This window comes from Micromys minutus (assembly GCF_963924665.1).
Source record: "Micromys minutus genome assembly, chromosome: 1".
Classification (NCBI taxonomy): domain Eukaryota; kingdom Metazoa; phylum Chordata; class Mammalia; order Rodentia; family Muridae; genus Micromys; species Micromys minutus.
The window spans coordinates 98,881,661-98,902,285 of record NC_137969.1 but is presented as its reverse complement, the minus strand read 5'-3'; the positions used below and the strand labels follow the sequence as shown (position 1 = coordinate 98,902,285).

The window sequence follows — 20,625 nt, the reverse complement described above, 5'->3', positions numbered from 1 at the left end:
ACCTGGAGGCGGGGTGGGGCTGAAGGGGCTGCACGGAGGTGAGGTCCGAGGTGCTGCGAGCGCCCCGCGTGCTCCAAGCGCTCCCGCTGCGCCTTGCCGGCCGGCGGCCCGGGGGACCCCGCGGGGCGGTCAGCTGTTGTACTGGCAAGCGTTGAGGCCCGACGCCGGACCCTGCAGACCGCCGTAGCCAAACGACGAGTGCTGCTTGGACTTGAGCCGCAGGCTGGCGAGGCTCGAGTTGCACGTGTCCCGGTAGACGCTGTAGGGCGAGGCGGGGGTTCCGTAGGGGCAGGCGCCCGGCGACATGGCCGAGTTGAGCGAGGAGCCGGTGAGGTTGTTGATGTTGTTGAGGCCCGAGTTGGGCATGCCGGGCACGGCGCCCGGGCCCATGCTGGACGGCATGGTCATGGAAGAGATGGAGCTGGGGGCCGAGAACATGGACTGAGAGGATAGCGGGCTCATGGAGTTGAAGAAGGTAAAGCTCTTGGTGGACAGCGGCGCCGGTGCCAAGCTCTTGGCGGCCCAGTTGTTGTAGGAGTAGCCGGCGGCGTACACGTCCTCGTAGGGCTGCACCAGGCCGCTGAACTGCGGCACGTAGCCGCCCTTGCACAGGTCCAACTGCTGGTTCCGCTCCCGCTTGCGCCACTTGGCTCGCCGGTTCTTGAACCAGACCTGGGGAAGCCAGAGGGAGAAAGGTCAGGGCCGCGGCGGCCAGGAAGAGCCCTCACTCCCGACCTGCGCCTCTGCACTCTCCTCTTCTAACATCCCATGTCTTCTCTTCAGCCTCCGCCCGAGTTTTTCCACAATGGTTCCCTTCCTATCTCCAGATTGTACGAGCCCTTCCTCCCCCCCCCCACGTTTTTTTAATCTCTTCCCCAAGTTAAATTTATTTTCTTTTTTTGACCCGATTCTTTTATTTGAACAAATATTCGTTTTCTCTCGCCCCCCCCCAACCTGTCTTCCCTCTTCCATCTCCTTCCAAATGTGGCACCCTCTTCTTAATAGTTCAATCTTTTTCTTCTTCCTCAAACACAAAAAGTATCTCCCCCACCGAAACCGACTGTCTCTGACTTTTCAGACGAGTTTCGTTGTTCAAATATTTTTCATCTGTATTTATAATATTTAATAATTTTCCTCCTGGCCAAAATGTAAATTTTTGTTCACTTCTTGATTATCTAAACTCCAGTCTGTTTTTCTTTATTTCTTGTTCCCATTTTATTCTTTTCTAAATATTTAGTTTATCCCTTCTTTCCAGATATCTGACTCCCACTGTTTCCCTTAAATAGTTGATCCTTTCTTTTTCTAAATGCTAAACCTCTTTGCTTCCCTTAAATATTTAATTTCTTTCCTGCTGCCTAAATAGATTCCAAATACGTTTCTCTGCAAATATTTGATTTCCATAAGTTTACTAGCTTCTCTCTAATCTCCACCTCCATTTTCTCCTAAAAAATTTGGTAAGGGCCACTTTTCTCTCTCAGACCACGTCCTCTCCAACCTCCAGGTATCTTCCCACCACTGGCCCCTGACCTCCTAGCTCTTTCTCCAGACCCAGGACCCCTGGACCCCAGCCTTTCTTAGGCCCCGATTCTATCTACCCAACCCCACATCATCCCCACTCCCATAAACCTCAGCAGGATTAGTGAGCTCAGAATTACAGGGTAAGGGTCTGCATCCAGGGTCCCACTGGGTCAGACCAATCTCACTGGGGAGGCCTAAAGGTTGGGCGGATAGCAGGGGCTCTGTGTGTCAGGTGGGACTTTGGTCTGACTTGAGAAGTGCTCCCAGTGTCTGATTAAATATTTGCCCACCCAGGGAAGAAAAGATTTCCTTCCTTCGCCTGTAGGAAAGTGTAGCATTTGATGAGAACTGTGGGAGGTGCCAGAATACAGTGTGGCCTTGGGTCTGGGACCTTAAATCTGAAAAGTGTACTAGGAGGGCCGCTCACTGCCAGCATCTCCGCTCCACATGAGACCAGACCTACAGTGGGAAAGGGCACTAGGCAAAGGTCCACCTGGCTGACTGGCCAGGAAAGGTGGAAAATATTCCAAAAACAGTTCTGAGGAGGTAAATTCGGAATGCGATCATGGTTCCAAAGAGTATGAGATACCCCGACTCAAGCATCTTTCAGGCCCCTCTGGGGCAGGCTTGCACGACCTGTCTGTCTTTCCCTTTCGTTTTCCAGGGATTGAAGGCTTAAAGCTCCCGAGGTCCTTAGCGGCAGAGAATCCTCTGTCCAATCTCTGGCTCTGAGTAACTCCTGGTATCTGACGGAGTTCCCGAGGGGCAGGGACAGGGTCTTCCGACAGGGGCTGCAGTAGCTCCTGCGGGTCAGGTAAAAGGGCTCAGAAAGTAGCAGCCCAGGGACCTGATTGACGCGGGTGGCTGGCTGGGGCCTAAAGTGGGGTCTCCTAACAAGAGAAGGGAGGTTTAGAGTTAAGTCTAAGCTACTGAGCGCTAGCCGGTAGCCATCTGCACGCGCGCCACAAGCTCACCCGCACTCGCGGCTCAGTGAGGTTGGTCCACACCGCGATCTCCTCTCTCATGCTCATGTCCGGGTAGCGGTTCCTTTGGAACGTGGCCTCCAGCTCTTGCAACTGCTGGCTTGTGAAGTGAGTGCGTTGCCGCCGCTGTTTCTTCTTTTTGGCTGGATCCTCGGCGCTGCCGCAGCCAGCGCTGCCCGCGCCACCGTCCTCGGGCCCCTTTGCTTCCCCGCCGCGCTCCTTGTCTGCAGCAGGTAGGAATGGGCGCGAGTCACCTCGGGCTAACACTATTGCACCCGGTCCCGGCTCCACCGAAGCGCCTGCCAGGAGCGGTGGTTACCCTCCCTCCATCCAGGGGCCCTGGGAACTGTTCCCTACTGGAAAGGGCAGGCCGGGTGCCTATCCTTCGTAAGCACCCCTAGGTTCGGCGTGCCACGGAAAAGAGCCCTGGCGCTTCAGCCAGGCCTAGGTTCCCGCCTAGGCTGGGCCTGCTCCTGCAGCCCGCGCTGGCTGCGGCCCTGCTGAGACTCCTGCAGCTCTAAATCTGCCTGGAGACCTCAGCTTTTGTGAGCTAGTATCAGAACTTTCCAGCTGAAGCCAGCAGATCTGTGGGGTAAGAGCTTGTAGTACTCTGAAATGTTATTCTTGCCAGGGCTGTGTCAGAGCCACAACTTAGCTGGGTTTCCAGCCTGAACAGCCTTGGATTCTGAGGTCTAGAAAATCCACCGTTTACACCCTAGACAGACATATTCTGTCTAAGTGACCCGGGCCTCTCCTCTTTAAAGCTATACAAGATGCACACAGTCGACAACATTCAAATATAAAGCAAAGGAATTCCAAAACAAATCGGAAACCTAGAAAAGCTCAGAGCTCTCTACCTAAAAACAGAAAGGTGCACAAACCCTCAGAGCGAGGCAGACAGAACCAGAACAAATGTGAATCAAGAAGTCCAAACCGTTCGTGTGAACACACCCCTAAACTAAACACACAGCCAAACGTGTATAAACTTCAGTCAGATGGATATTTCTCTGGGAAAAAGAATCTATGCACCATTGCAGATAAATTTTAGACTCCCTCACACAAACGCTGATACCTTTCAAACCCGGAGAAATACATTACAGCTAGACGATTTAAATTCACAAGATAAAACTGCTACAGATGAATTTTGAGGGGAAAAAAATCTCAGAAAAATGCGCCATTTTGAATTGACTTAAAAAAAATCTCAAGTATCGTGCCACACATATATTTTTTAATTTTCTGAGAAAGACTTCTAGTGAATTGTTTCAAAGGAAGCATACAGTTAAAATAGTTAATTTATCCCTCTAGATTTGATTTGAAAATCAATCTATAGCTATAGTTTTTTTTTTTTTTTTTTTTAACATCACACTTAAAACTTGAAAACAAAAGTACAATCAAAGCTCTGTTTTCTAACCAACAAACAGCCAGCTCGGGTAAAGTCACTTAGAGATGCAAAACAGAAACAAATACAGATTAAACAAATGTAGAGGAGATACCCAGGGCTGGACCGAGCCGGGGTCCCACGCGCGTGCACACACAGCAGCAGCTCTAAGACTGGACAGGCCTGGAAACAGCCATGGCCGAAGCTGAAGCCTCCCAGTCTCGGGTCCAGCTCAAGACACTGGATTTTTTTTTTTTTTCCTTTTTTCCTTTAAAAGGCAGCTGTGAGGTAGTGATTCGAGAACCCGCCCTGGCTAGACCCCTTGTGGCTCCGAGCTGGGGCGTTCACGTGGGCCGGGATCCCTCCTGCAGCCGGGTTCTGCGGGCTCTGCCCGGAGTCAGGTTGGGCGCGCCTTCTAGCCAGCTGGCTCTTGCTGTCCCCCGGAGCTCGGCTTTAGGGGATCCCTCTCTTTTTCTAGTCTGTTCTGTGCCCCCACCTATCCTTTAGGATCCTCTCCGTCTGTCAAGGTGTCTGTCCTACTGTCTCTTTGGGCACTAGGCCGTCCCTTCTATTCCCTGTGCATCTGCTTCTCTCCCTGAGCCCCAGCGGCTCCTCAGCGACCAGTTAGGAAAAACGCAACTTTTCTTTTCTCCTGCGTGCTATCCACTATTGCTCCAAAGGACTTGGCATGTGGGGACGTTTTGGAAGTGGCTTTGCGTGTGTGTATGAACGCGTGTGTAAATATCCGCGTTCATCTTCAGGTCGAGACCGGGAGGAAAAAGAAAGCTCCTCATTGCCGAGACGCAAAGGGGACCCGGCGGCGTGCCAAGCCAGCCGGTGCGCGCCTTAGCTGGATGCACGCCGCGGGGAGCAGTTCTTACCTGGCAGATCGGTGTCGGACGATTCGCTGGCAGAGTTCTCCAGCGGCTCCCGGGGGTCGGTGGCGCGGGCCAGGTGGAAGCTGGGCCCCATGTCGTGCGGCGGTGGTGGCGGTGGCCGTAGCCCCTCCGGTAGCCTCTCCAGGCTCATACCTCCCTTGAAGGCGTCCATGGAGGTGGAGACCGCAACGGGCGTTCCAGGAGCCGGGGCTGGAAGCGCCCGGCCGCCTGGGGTGTGACCTGTTGGGGACAAGAGAGCGGCGCCTAAGCGGCTGCCCCCCAGGGCTGCCCGCGCCCACAGCGACTCTGCCCTCGCTCCATCGACCTCTCGGGGCTGCGGGACCGGGCACGGGGCTCGGGGCTCCGCCACGCGCTTCCGCCGCTCTGGCCTCAGCGGCCCGGCCGGCCTGGGCCCCAGTCCCGATTCGAGGCCGGTTTCTAAGGCTCGGGTTGGAGCCCGCGGAGTCTGTCTGAAAACGACAGTGCGCGCCGCCAGGTTCCAGCAGTCCCTGCGCCAGGGGTGGTGGGTGGGGTGGGCCTCGGTGGGAGGGGGCTGGGAGAGAAGGAGGGAGGGCGCGAGCGAGTGAGTGAGCGAGCGAGGGAGCGGGCGCGGGCGGAATCCAGCCCCGAGTCGCCCGCGCCGCGCCCTCTCCGCCGTCCTCCCTCCCTCCCTCTCTCCCTCCCTCCCGGCCTCGCCCGCGCCCTCCCCCTCCGCAGCCACCTTCCCGCGCTTCACCCCCTCTCTCCCGTGGCCTCACCGCGCCTCTCCCTCCTTCCCCGGTGACACACCGACTTCTCCCCTTGGCCGCACAAAAGAAAAGCATCTGGCCAGCAAGCCCCGGGCGGCTGGTGCCCACCTTGGGGCCCCAAGTGACTTGTTTCGCTGAGAGAGTCAACTCCTGTCTGGGCCGCCTCTAAGTCCCCGGCCGCTGGTGAGAACAACCTAAGATGAGTGAAGGTTCTCCGGAGCAGGATCGCTCTGAGCCAGCGCCCCCGATCCAGCGAGCCAGCGAGCCAGCGCCAGGGCAGTGGCAGAACGTGGCGGGTTCCCGATTGCCACAGCTCCCAGTGGTGTCCTCGAAGGGCAGCCCACCCCTCCTTCCCCAGCCGCTTCTCCTAGGAACTCTGGGCCGGCTGAGTGACAGCAGCCATCGAGCTCTAATGGGCCCCCGGATGCTGTCTTCTAATTAGTTTGGACACTCTCCGCTATGGCTGCTCTCAGGCCTTCCTCTCTGCACCGCAGTCAATTTTCCGGGATTGGGATAGAAATGATGACTTCTAATCAGATGAAACGTTTCTGTTGGCTCTAGGCCGTAATGAGTGGGGCTGGAGACCCCCAAAGCCCAGCTAGGCCGGTGGCGGCCTTTCCACCTCCCCGTTTGTTTTGTACCTCCAATGATCAGGTCTTTGGAAGCCACCAGGTAGGCCTTGCCAGCCCCTGCCCTCCTTTAGGATAACCTTGCTTTAGCACGGGACCTGCTTTCTCAATTCTCAGGGCTTCAGCTGAGGCCTAGTAGACCAGGTGGTTGATGTCTCCCAACCCTAGGCTGGGAGCCCAGGAAGTCTTTGGTTTCTGAAGTCCCCAACGCAAAGCTAGGAAGCTGTAGCTCCAGAGCTCGCCCCCTCCCAAGCAAAAGACTTTACCCTCTAGGCTCACAAGAGTGGTTCCCTCCTTAGGTCCTCACACTGCTGCAAAGAAGTTTGTCCAAGGATTTTATCCAACAATTGTTAACTGGCCCAGGGACCTCAGCGTCTTGAGTAAACAGGTCACAACTGAGGTGGCCCTGACCTGCCTCTGTAGTCACGGGAGGACCCCTAGGCTGTTTCTGGGCCTCACCTGCAGATTTCTCCCCTGAACCAGCCACCTCGGTAGGAGCCCTGGGTCTAAAGCCTAGGGAGGGGGAAGCACTTCCCTATTCTCAAGGTTCAGTGCCCAGAGCCCAAAACATCTCCTGTAGTCATTTCTTGGGTTTGGCTATACAGGTGTGTTAGTGGTAGGGTCACACAAGGTCCTCCTAACATTTTCATCACCAGAGGGAGGTTGTTGAGCCCCGGGTTGGGTTCCTTAGTGCGAATTGTCGGGGCAAGGTCAGACATGCAGGGTTGAGCCTGGACTGTCTCATACTCCCTTGACCTTACTTCAAGGTGTCCAGCTCCTTAGGGCCTGGCCCATTGCAGGAGGCAGAATCTGGGCAAAGATGGAGGGAGGATGCTTCCCACAGAGTTGACTTAGGCTAGAGGACTCTTGATTTCTCCTTGTAAGTGGAGACCACTGGATTTAAATTAGCTTGACCAGGGAAGTGGTGCACAGGGACAGGGGGACACATGCCCAGCAGTTCCCTGGGATAGCTATAGCAGCTAGAAGATACCTAGGTGCTGCACTTGGCCCAAGGGGCTACATGACCTCAGTCAGAGAGCATCCTTGACCACACAAGGATGGGTGCATCTGGACCCAGGAAGCTGTGGACAAGTAGACACACATACATTTGCCATTTGGTGTCAAATTGGACATCATGGGACAGGAGGTATGTTCTAAGTCCATCGAGTCAAAGAGAGGTGGGACAGCACGGTAGTGTGCCTCAGATGGGGACACAAAAATGGTGAGGTTTTGGTCCTATGAAGACTGTGTGGTGATATTACTCCTTGGCCAGAAAAGCATCCGTAGTTTACATTATCATTGCATTAATACATCATGTATCAATGCAGTTATTAAGCTCCCACTATGTGCCCCTCTGGGCCCAAGCCTCTAGCACTGCTCTGGGTAGACACAGCAGTCCTCTTATTTGGAGATATCAAGGTCTGCTATGTGGATGGAGTGGTCTTAAGACCCATTCGGATATTCTGGCCCCTATCCTCATATACCTTGAGCTCCCAAAGATGCTTGGATGCTAATGGGGACAGCCGGAGGAGTGTGCTTCTCAATAGTCCAAACAATCACAGGGTTTGCAGGTGGGGTGGGAGGACCAACAAGAGGCTGTGCCCTGACCCTGGGCATGTTGAAGAATGAGACATATAAGCTCTCTGCTCTTCCACAGCCTCCTCTCCCCCTCACCCACTGTCTTAGTCTAAGCAGGGGCTTCCGGTATGTGCATGCACAGGGGTAGGAAAAGCTGCAATCTTGCAGGGGCAGAGGCCCATGCGTAGTCCTCTTCATTTTGATGTGTGGCTCTTAGGAGGCTTGACCTCCAACAGAATCTCAGTTCTCAGCCTCCAGATCACTTTGAGATGGGGCAGGAGGGGTGGAGGGAAGATGGCTTACTGAAGCTGGTCAGTCCACTACCCTCCCCACCTGCGCAGAGTCTGTAGTTTTCTGGCATTCAAGAAACCTGGAGACTGTGCTCTGGAGGAGCCTGCGTTGTTGTGGGAGTTGGAGGAGACAGACCAAGGACCTATGCTGATCTGGGCTTACTCAGAACAGAGTCTGGCAGAAGAATGGTTTAGTAATTTAATTCTTGAGACAGCGGAGTAGAGGACTCTCATGGGGCCATCCTGATGTTCCTATCTAGGTATGCTGCCCTAAAATCCGTACTCCCAGAATCAAGGGATTTTAGGGAAAAGGAAGGAATGCGCTATGGCTTGCCCCCAGGGCCATCCGTGACTCCCTGGGACATTCCAACCCTAAGCCTCTTAGGCTGTGGAGAAGTTTAAACTAGAAAACCCAGTTTTTGGAGTGTATCAGGGACCACCTACTTCTTTCTGCCCCATCTACTACCCCCTCCCCAATAAAAGCTTTTGTATTGAGGGGGTATACAAGCGATTACAGACATCCAGTGCCCAGGTGGAAATTGAATCAAACTTGGAGGATTCAGTCAGTTTTACAGAAGGTTGCGGCCAATGGAAGTTTCTTTGAGGGGCAGGGATGTATGGGAATGTGGACTGCCGGTAGGACAGCGGCCACCAGGGACAAGGGAAATATAGGGCTTGGCTCTCTCTGTGGCTGATATGGTCTGTGGCTCCCCCAGGCCGGTTTCCACCTAAGTCTGCTACCTGTTTTCTGATTCTGGCCAAGGGTTGAGGGAATATAGAACAACTAAGAAAATGGCAGTGTTTGTCACTCCACTGTGGAGCGGAGGACCCGCTTTTGTTTTCCACTCTTCCCTGGGCTGCTCTTTGGGAGAAGGGTGCTGGAAGCCTGTCTCAGAAAGTTATCAGTTGTCCCCCACCCCCGGAAGGAGCAGCCCCAGATCCTACTTTTTTCTCTCCGGTGAAAGCACCAAGGCCCAAAGCCACAAGGGACTAGGCAGGAACGGGAGTCTTCTCCCAGGCTGCCCTGAAGCGGGTAGTTTGTGTCTTTACCCTAGACCTGGCCGTTTCCATAGTCCTACATTATTCACAAGTAGACAACAACCCGGGGATTTCTCAGGTCGTGGAGATGCTAAGATAATATCTAAACCGTCGTTTCTCATAAAAATGGGTTCAATATACATATATTAGATTTTGGTGAATTCCTAGATCGGAAAATCTTGGGACCCGGAATTTCAGCCTGAGATTCCCCCTACAGGGATTAAAGGTGGGTCTCATGACCCACCTTTGCCTCAGCGTTAACCCGCCTCAGTGTGGGAGACTGGACAATTTCAGAATTTGAAGACCCGGTTCTAGAGAAATGGTTGTGTACTCAGAGGTTCTGTGTCAACACCCAAGCCCAGGAGATAGCCTTGGGAATGACTTTATTGGATTTTACGAGGAGTATTTGGGTTTTCTCTTAGGGGAAGTAAAAGCCCGAACTGTGCTATTGGGAGCAGGCTGCCTTGGGCTGGGACATCTCTGAAAGTGACGGCGGGATATCTTGGTCCAGGGCGAAGAAGTCGGGACTTTGGCTGTGTCAGCGGCTTTTTGGCGGCATTGCTGCTCTAACGAACTAACGAACAAATGAAGCAGTTTCGTTTGGGGAAAATACCCTTGTGACGCAAAGCAATACCCCAAGTCCTTAGCCATTCATAGGGGCCAGCGCTTGCATTTGTGGTGGGGCCCCATTCCTGGACGCGGCGGCTGCCAACCCGCTCGTGGGCCACTGTCTCCCAGGGCCCCGTGTCCTGCACTGCCAGAGGCTTCCAGAGTCGCACCTTTGCTGTGTCTGAGCCCGTGCCCGGGACACCGTCGCCTTCTGGGGGGTGTGAGGCAGAGTGGGCCCACCCGTAGGTAAGTTAGCATCCGGTAATGGCAAGATCTATCCGGGCCGCAGGAACCAGTTCCTCACGCTGCCTCGATGGCGCGCTCGGTGGAGCGGACAGCCCTGTACTTGGCCTCCTCCCTGCCTACGCCTGCGAGACCCCTCGACCCAGCCCGGCGTCTCTTACCGTACCGGGGGCAGGTCTTGTGTCTGAGGCTGGTCGGCTCCGGGTTCGCCCGCCGCGGACTCCGGTTCAGGTGGCCGCCGACTCTGCTCTGTGCGCAGTGTGGGTCTCCGCCGGTTCATTACATCCCAGTGCACAAGGTCCGGGCTGCCTCGGTTCAGCCCGCTCCTCCCGTCGCCGCCCGTCGCCCGTCGCCCGTGGGGAAGGCGGGGACACCGGCTGGGGAGGCGGGAATGGGGGGGGGTGGGGAGAAACGAGGCACTCGTCTGCACCCAAGGGGAGGGGGCGGCGCGGAGTCCCACGGGCGTGGGGCCGGGGCCTTTCTCCCTGTGCAGCTCACCACTGCAACCGGGGCCGGGGAGGTTTCCCAAGACTGCGTGCTTAGGGAGGGGCTCAGTCGCAGGCCGCCTGAGATGCCTTAGGTCTCACTGGCCCAGCACATTTTCTCCCAGGGCTCAGTTTCCCACCTGGCACTTGAAGGACTTGTCTGATTTTGGTTTAGTCTAGATCTAGCCAGAGTTTCCTCGGATGCTGTCAGGTGAAGGTCAAGCCGGGTCTACCATTTTCCCCCACTTTTCTGCCAGGCTTGAGGAGTGTTTTTGCCTCAGATCTTGTTATCCACAGAAGATTGAGGACAGACTTAGGGGTTTCTGTGTGCAGGGGTAGTCGGGTATGCTAGGGGACAGCTTCTGTACCTGTCCCGCGAGAGGGATTCCTTCCTCCTCAAAGCGCTGGGCTGCTTGACCAACTACAGACCCTCCAGCGGCCATTTGTCCTGCTTCTTCTCCTGAATCCTCTCCTGTGGTCATCCTCTTGAGGAATGGGAAGCAGAGAGGCAGGGAGCCCTGCGAATCTGTTGGCCTGGTCTCAACTTTGGGAGATGACCAGACTTTGGGGGAACTGGTAGTTAGCCCTTCAAGCACTCATAGCTCACTGGGTCCCCGAGTGGTGCTCTGGGGCCAAATAACTCTAGAACAGAAGAAAAGTCTTCTACTGGGGGTAGGAGGGAGGGAGGGAGAACAATCCACTGAAACCTTTGCTTCCTCCACTTCCAGACCTAGCTTGTCCCTTCAGCTGACCAGCCTGTGAGATTAGAAGCGAATCAGGCTATGCCTAGGACTCCTGGACTGAGAGCAACCCAGGCTGGCCTCCAACTTCCTGGAGCATCAGATCCAGGGCAGCCGACTGATTCGATGTAAGGTGCTGTGCGTTAAAGTTTCATGAGGTGCCGTCAAAGGCGGCGCCTGCCTGCCTAGTTCTAGCCGGCAGCTGCTGTGGTGGATGCCCGACTCTGTGTCTGCTCTGGTACTGATCCGTACCTTTAGGGCAACCTGGCCTAGGAACGAGGAGACCCAATATCGTTGCCGCAGGTCTATATAGCTGAGGTCTGGGGAGTTAGATCCCTAGATACGGGTATGAGGAGCTTCACACTCTCTGGCTTCAAAGAGTTAAGAATTCTGGTCACCAGTACTGGTGTATACTGCCATGCAGAAAAGTCATTCTCTACCCTGGAGCCTCTGGTCCTCCCCTTTCCAATGTCTTGTGAATCCTCCTTGCTGGTTTATGGTAAAAATGGCCTTCTTACCTAATCACCAGCCGCCCAAGTGGACCAAGCATCTTTTAGTGTAAGAGCAAAACAGTGGATCCTTACTGAAGGACCAGCAGGCACCGGGTTGGGGTGGCATTCTCTCTGACTGGAGCTGGACATCACGCTGTGTTGTTCTATTCTCTTGCACTGGTGACTAGGCAGCATGGGAGATTCTCTTCATACCCTTGTCCCTGGGCACTGACCCCCCACCATCCCCCTCCCCAGCCCCCAGCTTCCTCTAGCTGCAGCAGTTGGCCAGACTTGGAATCTTTACTATACCCATGTGGCTTTAGGGAAGCCATAGATAAGCCTCTTACCTTGAATCTCCCCACCTGGGAAATGGGGAGATGAGAGTTCTTAGTTTTAAGAAATGTTTGGATGAGATAAATGGTGAAGGGCTTGTCTCAAGATCTTTGAGCAAACAACTGAATGTTCTTGGTGACACCCATGGGGGACACTTTGTTCTTGTTCCTTCTTTCCTCAAGGGGTCACTGTGTTTGATTAAGGTAGGGATGGACCCCCTTTTTGACAGTAGACCTGCTTCCTGGCTTTTGGTTAGTTACTAGGAAATTTCTATATAGGACAGCGGGGCAGGCAGGTAGTATGGGTGTGACAAGAAGTCCCAGTAGTCCTTGGTGAACCCGGATGGGTTAAAACATCTTTTTCTAATCTTGTTTTCTCATCTCCTAAAAAGAGAGTTTCCCATGTTCCCTTTGGGTCTTGGCATTACAGCATACATTTTTTGACCTCCAGGTGCATTATGGGAAGGCCATCAGGACTGTCTGACACATTGACTCTGGCATACTTTTTAATAGAAGTTTTTCTTTTAGTCCAAGATTCTGAGGAGAATTTATCACGGATAAATGGATTCATAACAAAGCACAACACAGCGTCTTTGGCCGCAGTCACACAGGGAAAGCCGTAGGGACTCCCCAAGTTGTATTTATTATCCCAACACCTAGAGAAAGCAGGGACAATTTATTTTTCTTTCACAACTCTTACTGCTGTATTTTTTTTGAAATTAATATTTGTGTGATGATTGAGTCAAACTTGGTGTAGCTCCCTCTCAGCAGCAAAGCTGAGTCTCTCCTACTAACCACAGGCCACTCCCTAGGGTGGGCGAGGGAATCTGTGTGCTGATTGGCTGGGTACTGCTTATATGCCCTCTTCTGAATTAATCACTGGGTGAAGAAGAGTTGCTCAGAATTGTGGTTGGTCTTATCCCAGAAGGTAGATTACCACTGGAAGGGTTAGTGGTTACATTTCTCCAAACATCCATTCATAATAATTAGTAATATCAATAATGGCAAGGATAAAGGCAGTCTAAATAAAGATGTTCTCTAAAGAAACTGTTTTCCTCGTGGGTCCTTAGGGTCTGTTGAAGCTGTGGGGGGGGGGTCCCCCAAGGTGATCAGCGGGTATTGGCTCTGTTAAGAGAGCCAGAGTCTATCAGAATTGCTGCTTACCACAGTATGGCTAAGTTGGAGGCTGTTAAACGGGAGATGGCTTGTGTATCAAGTGAGGAGGTGATGTGCTTGAGGGCCTGAGATTCCCAAGAAGCTGAGCATAGCCAATAGGCTTCTCAATCTTTTACCTCACAGCACTCTGAGTACCTGCACGAGACAGGAGAGTTTCTGACCCAGGATCCTTCTGGGCTGGCCTCTCTCTGGTCAAAAGCTTGAGAGAATTCCACTTTGTGTTTAGGCTCTCACAGGGAAAGACAGAAGATGGCTTCTGCACTTTTGGGTTGAGCCAAGGAAGCCCCCCCCCCCCACCGCCTTCCCAGCACACCATTAACTGCAACACTGGAGAGAGGAGGGCCTAAGGAGTTACCTGGGACCATTTCCACCCCTGGGCATCTTTCCCTAGAGATGCAAAGGCTCTTGAGCAAGAGAGACTATGGTTCCTAAAGGAAAGGCAAGAAGGTCCTATATACAGCTGGTGCCTGGGAAGGGAAGAAGGTCCTATATACAGCTGGTGCCTGGGGAAGGCAAGATGGTCCTATATAGTTGATGCCTGGGAGAGAAATTATGGTGAATGTCAGAGAAAAACAGGGACCAGATGCTATACGGCTCCCAAACTTGTAAGATGTTCTCCTGAAAGCAGAGAGAAACTGAGGATGGGTTGGAATGAAGATGTTCAGATTTATATTTTTAGACCAGGAATAGGGATGTATGCAGCTCAGGGGTGGAACATATGGCTAGCATGTACAAGTTTATTGGGGGTTGACCTCAAGCTCCAAGACAAGGAAAGGAAAGCAAAAGGGGATAAACCCACTCTACCTAGAATGAACTTCACCAGGCAAGATGAAAGGAGGTATAAAACCACTCCGTCTGTCTTTCTGTTTCTCCGCCAGTCTATGTGCCTGTTTCTTTCACTAAGCTCTAGAGGCCACAGTGTGCTACAGGGAACATAAAGAGAATTCGTGGCCCTTGCCTTGCTAGAGTTGCCTCTTGGTGGAGCCTTCGTTTACCTCCCAGTGGCTGTCAGTCTTTCCAATGTCTCAGCTGCCTTCCACGTGTCTGCTGGCTGCGTGAGGAGCCAGGGTGCTAGGGCACTGGTATGGTGAACAGTCCTGTCGGAAGCTTTTAACATAATTACTCCTCCTTGAGCTGGCTGTCTGGCCTGACAAGCTGCCCGTTTCCCCCGAGTTGGAAAATCTGAATTGTTTCATGACAATTGAAAGCGTGGTTGGAGACCTACCAGAGGGAGCTGCCCATGAAATATTTATGTTTCCTCAGTGTTGCGGGGGCCGTTCTCCTCCATCGTGGGAACCCTGGGTGTGCAGGGCTGGTGGCTTGCTGGTGATTGCTATTATTTGGGGACATGTTCCCGGCTGTTGCTTTGCTTCCCAGCTGTGCACATCAGCATATCCAGATCCAAGCAGGACAGAACCTGAGGGCTGAGACCATTTGTGTATACACATCCAGTGCCTAAGGGACCTATCGAGTCAGTCTGGGCATGAATGTTAGCTTGCCTCCTTAGCATGGTGAGCCTTGTTTTCTTAGCTGTTCACGGAGGTATGAAGAGCTCTTGACTTGTAGGGTTGTAAGGTACGGGGTGACCATAAGTAAGAGACGTGGTGCTGAGCCACAGCCCTTAGAAAACCCTGGGGTCACCTCAGGGCCTGGCTCCGGGAGCCCCTACCAGATCTCGAGAGGGTTGTGGTCCTTTTCCTTCCTTTCCTTCTGTAGAGTGCTTTGGAGTATTCTGTGATTCCCCTTTCTTTTTAAATCCTAAATAAACACTCATGCTGGCATGGTGTGTGCTGGCCTAGTAGGGAGCTCTGATGGGTGAGGTGCCCTGGGGTCTTGGTGAGGAGCCTACATGCCTAGCTCAGGACTCAGCCTACAAGTAGGGCCTGGCCAGGGGCAAGGAACTGTTGGGAAGCCCCTCCTGGCTGCCTGAGCTGGCAGTCTGCTCAGGGCAGCAGGAGCCTCTTGTTCCCTGTCCTGTTTGAATTTCTTCTTAGCCATCTGTGACTCAAGCGAGCCTGTACCTGTTGACTGACTACTGGCTGAACAGAACAGAGGGGCTAACAGGTTTTGAGTACCAGTTGTGCTGGGCTGGTGCTGGGTTCTTTCTCTTGGGCTATTTCCTCATCACAGCCAACTGTCAGCAAGTTTTCAGATGAGGAACTCACCCTGGGAGAGGCTCAGCTACTGGCCCAAGATTCCAACTAATGGTAATAGCACAACCCCTGGATTAAGCACCCAGATGTGGGCCAGGCCTCTGCTAGTGTCTTACTGGGCATGAGTTCCTTTAGCTTTTACAGCACATGAGGACTGCAGGCGCTGCTTTGCTCTCTCAGGACTGAGATGCTGAGACACTGGAGACCACAGAGGTCAGTCTGGGGCCTTTCAGGCTCGGCCCACCTTCCCTTCAAGGAAGACACATTAACCTGAAGTTGCATGAGATCTTCTTTGCATTTTTTGCTACTTACAAAGGGAAACTGAGGACAGGGACTTGACCCAACGCCATTTCTGTCTTCTGGGCCTCAATCTGCACAGCTTTCTTGTCTCCTCCCTGGTACTGACTGTGAAATCAAAGTCTGGCATCTCCCCAAAGGATCCGCCTTTCTGGGGGCTGACTCCTTGTCCAATGGCATCTCTCAGGGTATGCTGACCCAACTGGTTGGGCAGGAGTCCTGAGGAGCCTAGGCCACAGGGTTAGGGGTCAGGATCTCTCTCAAAGAGGTTAGAGCCGAGGTGAGTCAGAAGACAGTTGCCTTCTTTTCTCTTCCTCCAACTTACCCTCAGACTCCCACCCTAAGTCTTGAGTCCTCATGGGTCCCCTTTCTCTCCATTCTAAATCACATTCAAACTCTGCCCAGAATAAATTCTTACCCAGGGGCTGTGGCACTCCGAGTAGGATGGAGGGTTGCTAGACTTCTGAAGTACTGATGAGCCTCACTTCTGTGCATCCATGGGTAGGCCTGAATCACAGAGGGTCAGGGCCTCCCACTGGGCTCTGGGAACTAAGCTCATCTATGTTCAGAGCCATCCCTGCTGATGCACAGATGCAAGGTAAGGGAGCTTTGGCAGGTGTCTGCCATGTTCCAGTTGAATTGGGAGTCAGGATCAAGTTTGGCAAAACAAAGCCAGAGGAAAGCCTCCCAGGAGCTGTAAATATGGAGGAGTACCTTGGGCTTGAAGGCTCTATGGGGTGTCTCTGCATTTGCCTGTCCTGTGTATTTTCTATTAGGTGACCAAAGCCTGGAGCATATGGTGGTAATTTCCCTGCCCCCTCTTGGTCAAAGCTGTGGTCTTAGGTGCTATATATGACCAGAGAGAGTTGGGGTAGGATTCCCTATAACCCAGACACCAGTGAGTCCTCTTCCTCTAGGACAGGGTTAATGGCTGTTGCTTGCTCAGTAATATTGTTCCCTTGTGCCAGTATGCCTAAAGAACCTCTTCTGTCAGCTCTCAGGAAGGAGAGGGATGACAAGGGGCCTGGAACTGGACATCTTGCTTTTCTTCATTCTGGGCTCCATTGAAGCCCACCAAACTTATCTTGGACCAGTAAGAATCTCATGTCCAAGTAGCCCTGGATATGCATGTCACTTTAGACTTTAGAGGTGTGTTGGGGAACCTCATTGTCTATGAAGGCAGAGACTAAACCAGCACCATATTCTTTCTTCCAATCTGCAGCCTTGTGGGGGATGCCCTCTAGTCCAGGGGTCCATCTGGTCCTCTGGTGTAGCAGTGCAGAAGTCTGCTGTGCTATGCACACTTCAGCCTATAGAAAGGAGAGGAGGAGGCTTATGTCAACTTTTTATTATCCTATTTTGTGTGCATGGGTATTTGTCCTGCATGTATGTCTGTAAATCATGTGTGTGACTTGTGTCCATGGGTGCCAGATGAGGGCACTGTATCTCCTGGAACTGGATGGTTGTGAGCAATTGTACAGTTGCTGGGGTTTGAACCTGGGTCCTCTGGAACAGTAATCAGTACTCTTAAAGGCTGAGCCATCTCTCTGGCCCTGTAGATACCTTTAAAAAGGCAGGGGAGATGAGCATATATGTGTGTGTATGTGATCACACACATATATGATTACATCATAAACACATAGATTACATCACAAGCTACTTTTAAAAGTGGTATTTTGTGGGGACTGGAGAGGCAGCTCATCAATTATGAACACTTACTGATCTTGCAGAGGACCTGAGTTTGGTTCATAATGTCCATATGGCAGTTTATAGCCCCTTGTAATTCCAGTTCCAGGATATCTAATGCCCTCTTCTGGCCTTCTCAGGTACTGCATGCATGTGCTGCACATAAACGCATGCAGGCTCACAATACACACAAATAAACAAGTCAGTAAATAAATACATCTTTTTAAAAAGCAGTGTTGCCAGGGACCTGCAGACGTAGCTCAGAGGGCAGAGTACTTGCTAGCGTACGACAAGGTCCTACACTAGATCGTTAACTATTCAGGCATGGTGGCACACCTGTAATCCTGGTGCATAGTAGGCCAGCATTCAAAGTCATATTCAACTACTTAGTAAATTGGAGGCAAGCCTCATTGGCTACATGAGACTTTATCTTTACAAACGATGTTTTGAAGAAGCATGTTGAGCAGTTTAAAAATTGGATGATCTGTTGCTTCTTGACATTTACATGAGTTTTTGGTAGCAAAATTCCTTACAGTGGCTGAAAACTAATACCCACAAACCCTCAAACAGTTAAATGGACACATCATGCTGGTTTTAATCAGCAGCCAAAAGGGATGGGTCATCATAACTGGCAAATAGTTAAATGGACCCACCAAGCCCACGTTATATTAGCAACCAAAAGGAATGAACCTTTGACCCCCTTTTTCCTTGGTCTCAATGGAATTCTGAAGAATGGAAAAAGCCAATCTCAGGGGGTCACCGACTGTGTCATACTATTTATGTAACATCTTCAAAATGACAAAAAAAAAAGTTCTTCCTCGGTGCTGGGAACTGAACCATTGACCTTGAACTCTCTGCCACTGAGCTACATCTTCAGGAAAATGGCAGAATTCCCAGGGAATAGAGGAGTGGATGGGAGGGAATGAGGAGGTGTTGTGACTATAAGGTGGTCACTAGAGGTGCTGGTGTTGATATAACTTGGGACTAATTCAGCTTCTTGATTCCAAAGAGCATCTCATACATGTCTATGAGGTGATATGTAGCTATTTCCTCTAAATTCAGATATTCCCTCCTGGAAGGAGGAGGAGGAGCCCCCAAAGCTCAAGAAGCTAAGGAACTGTGGATGGCGCAGGAGTTATACAACTGACAAGTTCTCCCCCCCCCCCAGGTCACACAAATAGCAGACAGTGGCTGGGAGAAAGGGGTCTCTTGGGTAGAGCTGCCTGTAAGTTGAGCAGGGAGCTCCAGAGGTACAACTGTCTTGTTACCCATTTTGGGGGTGGGATTTTCTGGGACTTAGCTGTCTTTGAGTCGCCAATGCTCCTGTAAGAGACCACTTGCCCATGGGCTGTCACTAGCTCCAAGAAACTCACTGGCTCCTCAAATTGGAATTGGTGGAATTTTTTTTCCTCCCATCTGCCCTTGCTACCAAGCTTGGTAGCATGTTTGTTTGTGATCACAAAGAACACAAGACAAAGAACAGCATGGAGTTGTACATATATGTCCTGGTCTTGATAGTGTATTGGTAACATGTGCCCACTGGGAATCAGGGTGAAAGGCACACAGTAGGCCCCTCTCTGTTATCTTGGCCACTTCTAAAATGAACAAAAGATCAGGTTGAAGTTCTGTTTAGGGGCCAAGGACATTCCCAAGCAGAATATAAGAGCGGCTAGAAGGACCCTCGAAAAGACAGGAGGGCCAGGGACCAGAGTGTAGAGGGGAAAGTGGAGGGTTGAGGCACAGTCAAGAATCACCTTGAGGCCATTCAAGCTCGCATCCTGGCAGAGCCAGTAGGTTGATTTGAGATGCAAGAACAGCTTATGCTGGTGAGCTGAGGAGTTCTGGGAGAATGCTCAGGAAGGAGAGAGAAGGCATCGACCTAGGTTTGACCAACCTAGGAGGAGATAACTGGGGATGAGAAGGCTCCACTCCCTTGGAAAGGCAGTGGCTACTGTGTTCAGGGTTAGACATCTGCACTGAGATTCCAGTCAGCCTGTAGAGTTGCTAGCTCATCTGGCTCTGACCTCTTGCTTGCCCTTGGAAACATCCCTGTAGGTAGTTTATGCAGGCATCGTGTAGTTTGTAATGATCTAGGCTTGCAGTGGCCTGGGACCAGAGTACCTTAGAAAGCCACGGAAACTGAGAAAACACTCCTGACTGGTGACTCCTCCCTAGCTCCCCTTGTCTTCAGGGTCATCCCCTGATATCCAACAATAGTTCACTTAAAGCAAGCTAAATCAGTACCCCCCCCCACCCCACTCCATATCTTTCCAGGCCTAGAGCTCTATCCCACAGGCCCTTAGGAATAGCTAATCTTTCTCCTTGCTCTCCTGCTGCAGCTCTGTCCAGCCTTCTCTGCTCCCTCCTCCTGTTCACCAGGGACCTGGTACCAGACTGCAGAGAGTAGCTTACCTCCCGCTAGCAAAGTTCCCTCTTTTTCAAGCTTAGCACAGACTGTCTGCTGAGGACCTTTCTCCAACCTCCCTTCCCTGACCCTGGATGTCCATTGTCCTGTTCCCTGAGCCCATTGCCAGGTTTGCCTGAGCACAGCCTGTATTTGCAGGCTTGGTTACAGCAGTGCAACAGGCTTTCTGGGAAATAGGACTAAGTCTTTCTCCAGCTCGAAAGCACTCCCCTCTCCCGGCACAGTGATGCATGCTAGAGGCCATGCCCTAAAGACAGGGTTTAGGGTAAAGACATCATATAGGTGAGGCTGATATATATGAAAACTTGAAGCTTCAAGGATACAGTCAGTCTGGGAAGATAAACCGTGGCTTCTGGCATCATCCTTGATGAAGACCGGGCCTGTTCATGGAGTTTCTTGTGTAGCCCCATTCTTCAAGTTAGGGACCATTTGACAGGTGAAAAAACCAAGGCCAGCAAGAGGGAGGGAGGGGGTGGAACTGAGTTGTGGATTGCCTGCTGTGAGAGACTCTTTCCCCACGATTTTAACAGACAATCCTGGTGTGCTAAGATACAGTGATAAGAGAGTGTCAGGTTCACCCTGAGTTCTATCTCAGGCCCGGCTCTAAGCACTGAGCTAGGCTGGGGTGGAGACCCCCCAAGACCCCCTGCCTGCCTTTAGGGGGCTCTGGGACAAGGGATCCATGTGTTGATGGAATGGACTGTCCCAGCCCCAACCCTATTTTTGACTTCACATGGCTTTAGTTCCATTAAAGTTTCCAGAAGGGCCTAGATCTGCGTGTTTACTGCCACACTGAGGAATGTCTGGTCTACCCCAGATCTGGATGTTGGGGGCAGGGAAGACAGAGACACAACTGCCTGGACTGGAAGGGACACAGGCTATCTTGATGTCCAGATGAGGTAGTATCTGCTGGAGAAGTTGTTGGGGAAGGCTTCTTGTCTGGGATC

At 52.1% G+C, this 20,625-nt stretch overlaps 1 protein-coding gene across 1 annotated transcript; it reads right to left on the bottom strand.

Moving 5' to 3' along the window:
• Nucleotides 1-129: 129 nt before the first annotated feature.
• Nucleotides 130-4,929, bottom strand: PITX1 (paired like homeodomain 1; the record flags this gene model as incomplete). Its single annotated transcript, XM_080927086.1, has 3 exons — nucleotides 130-672; nucleotides 2,493-2,725; nucleotides 4,761-4,929. 3 exons carry the CDS (start codon nucleotides 4,927-4,929, stop codon nucleotides 130-132), a joined length of 945 nt encoding a protein of 314 aa, XP_080783212.1.
• Nucleotides 4,930-20,625: the final 15,696 nt, after the last annotated feature.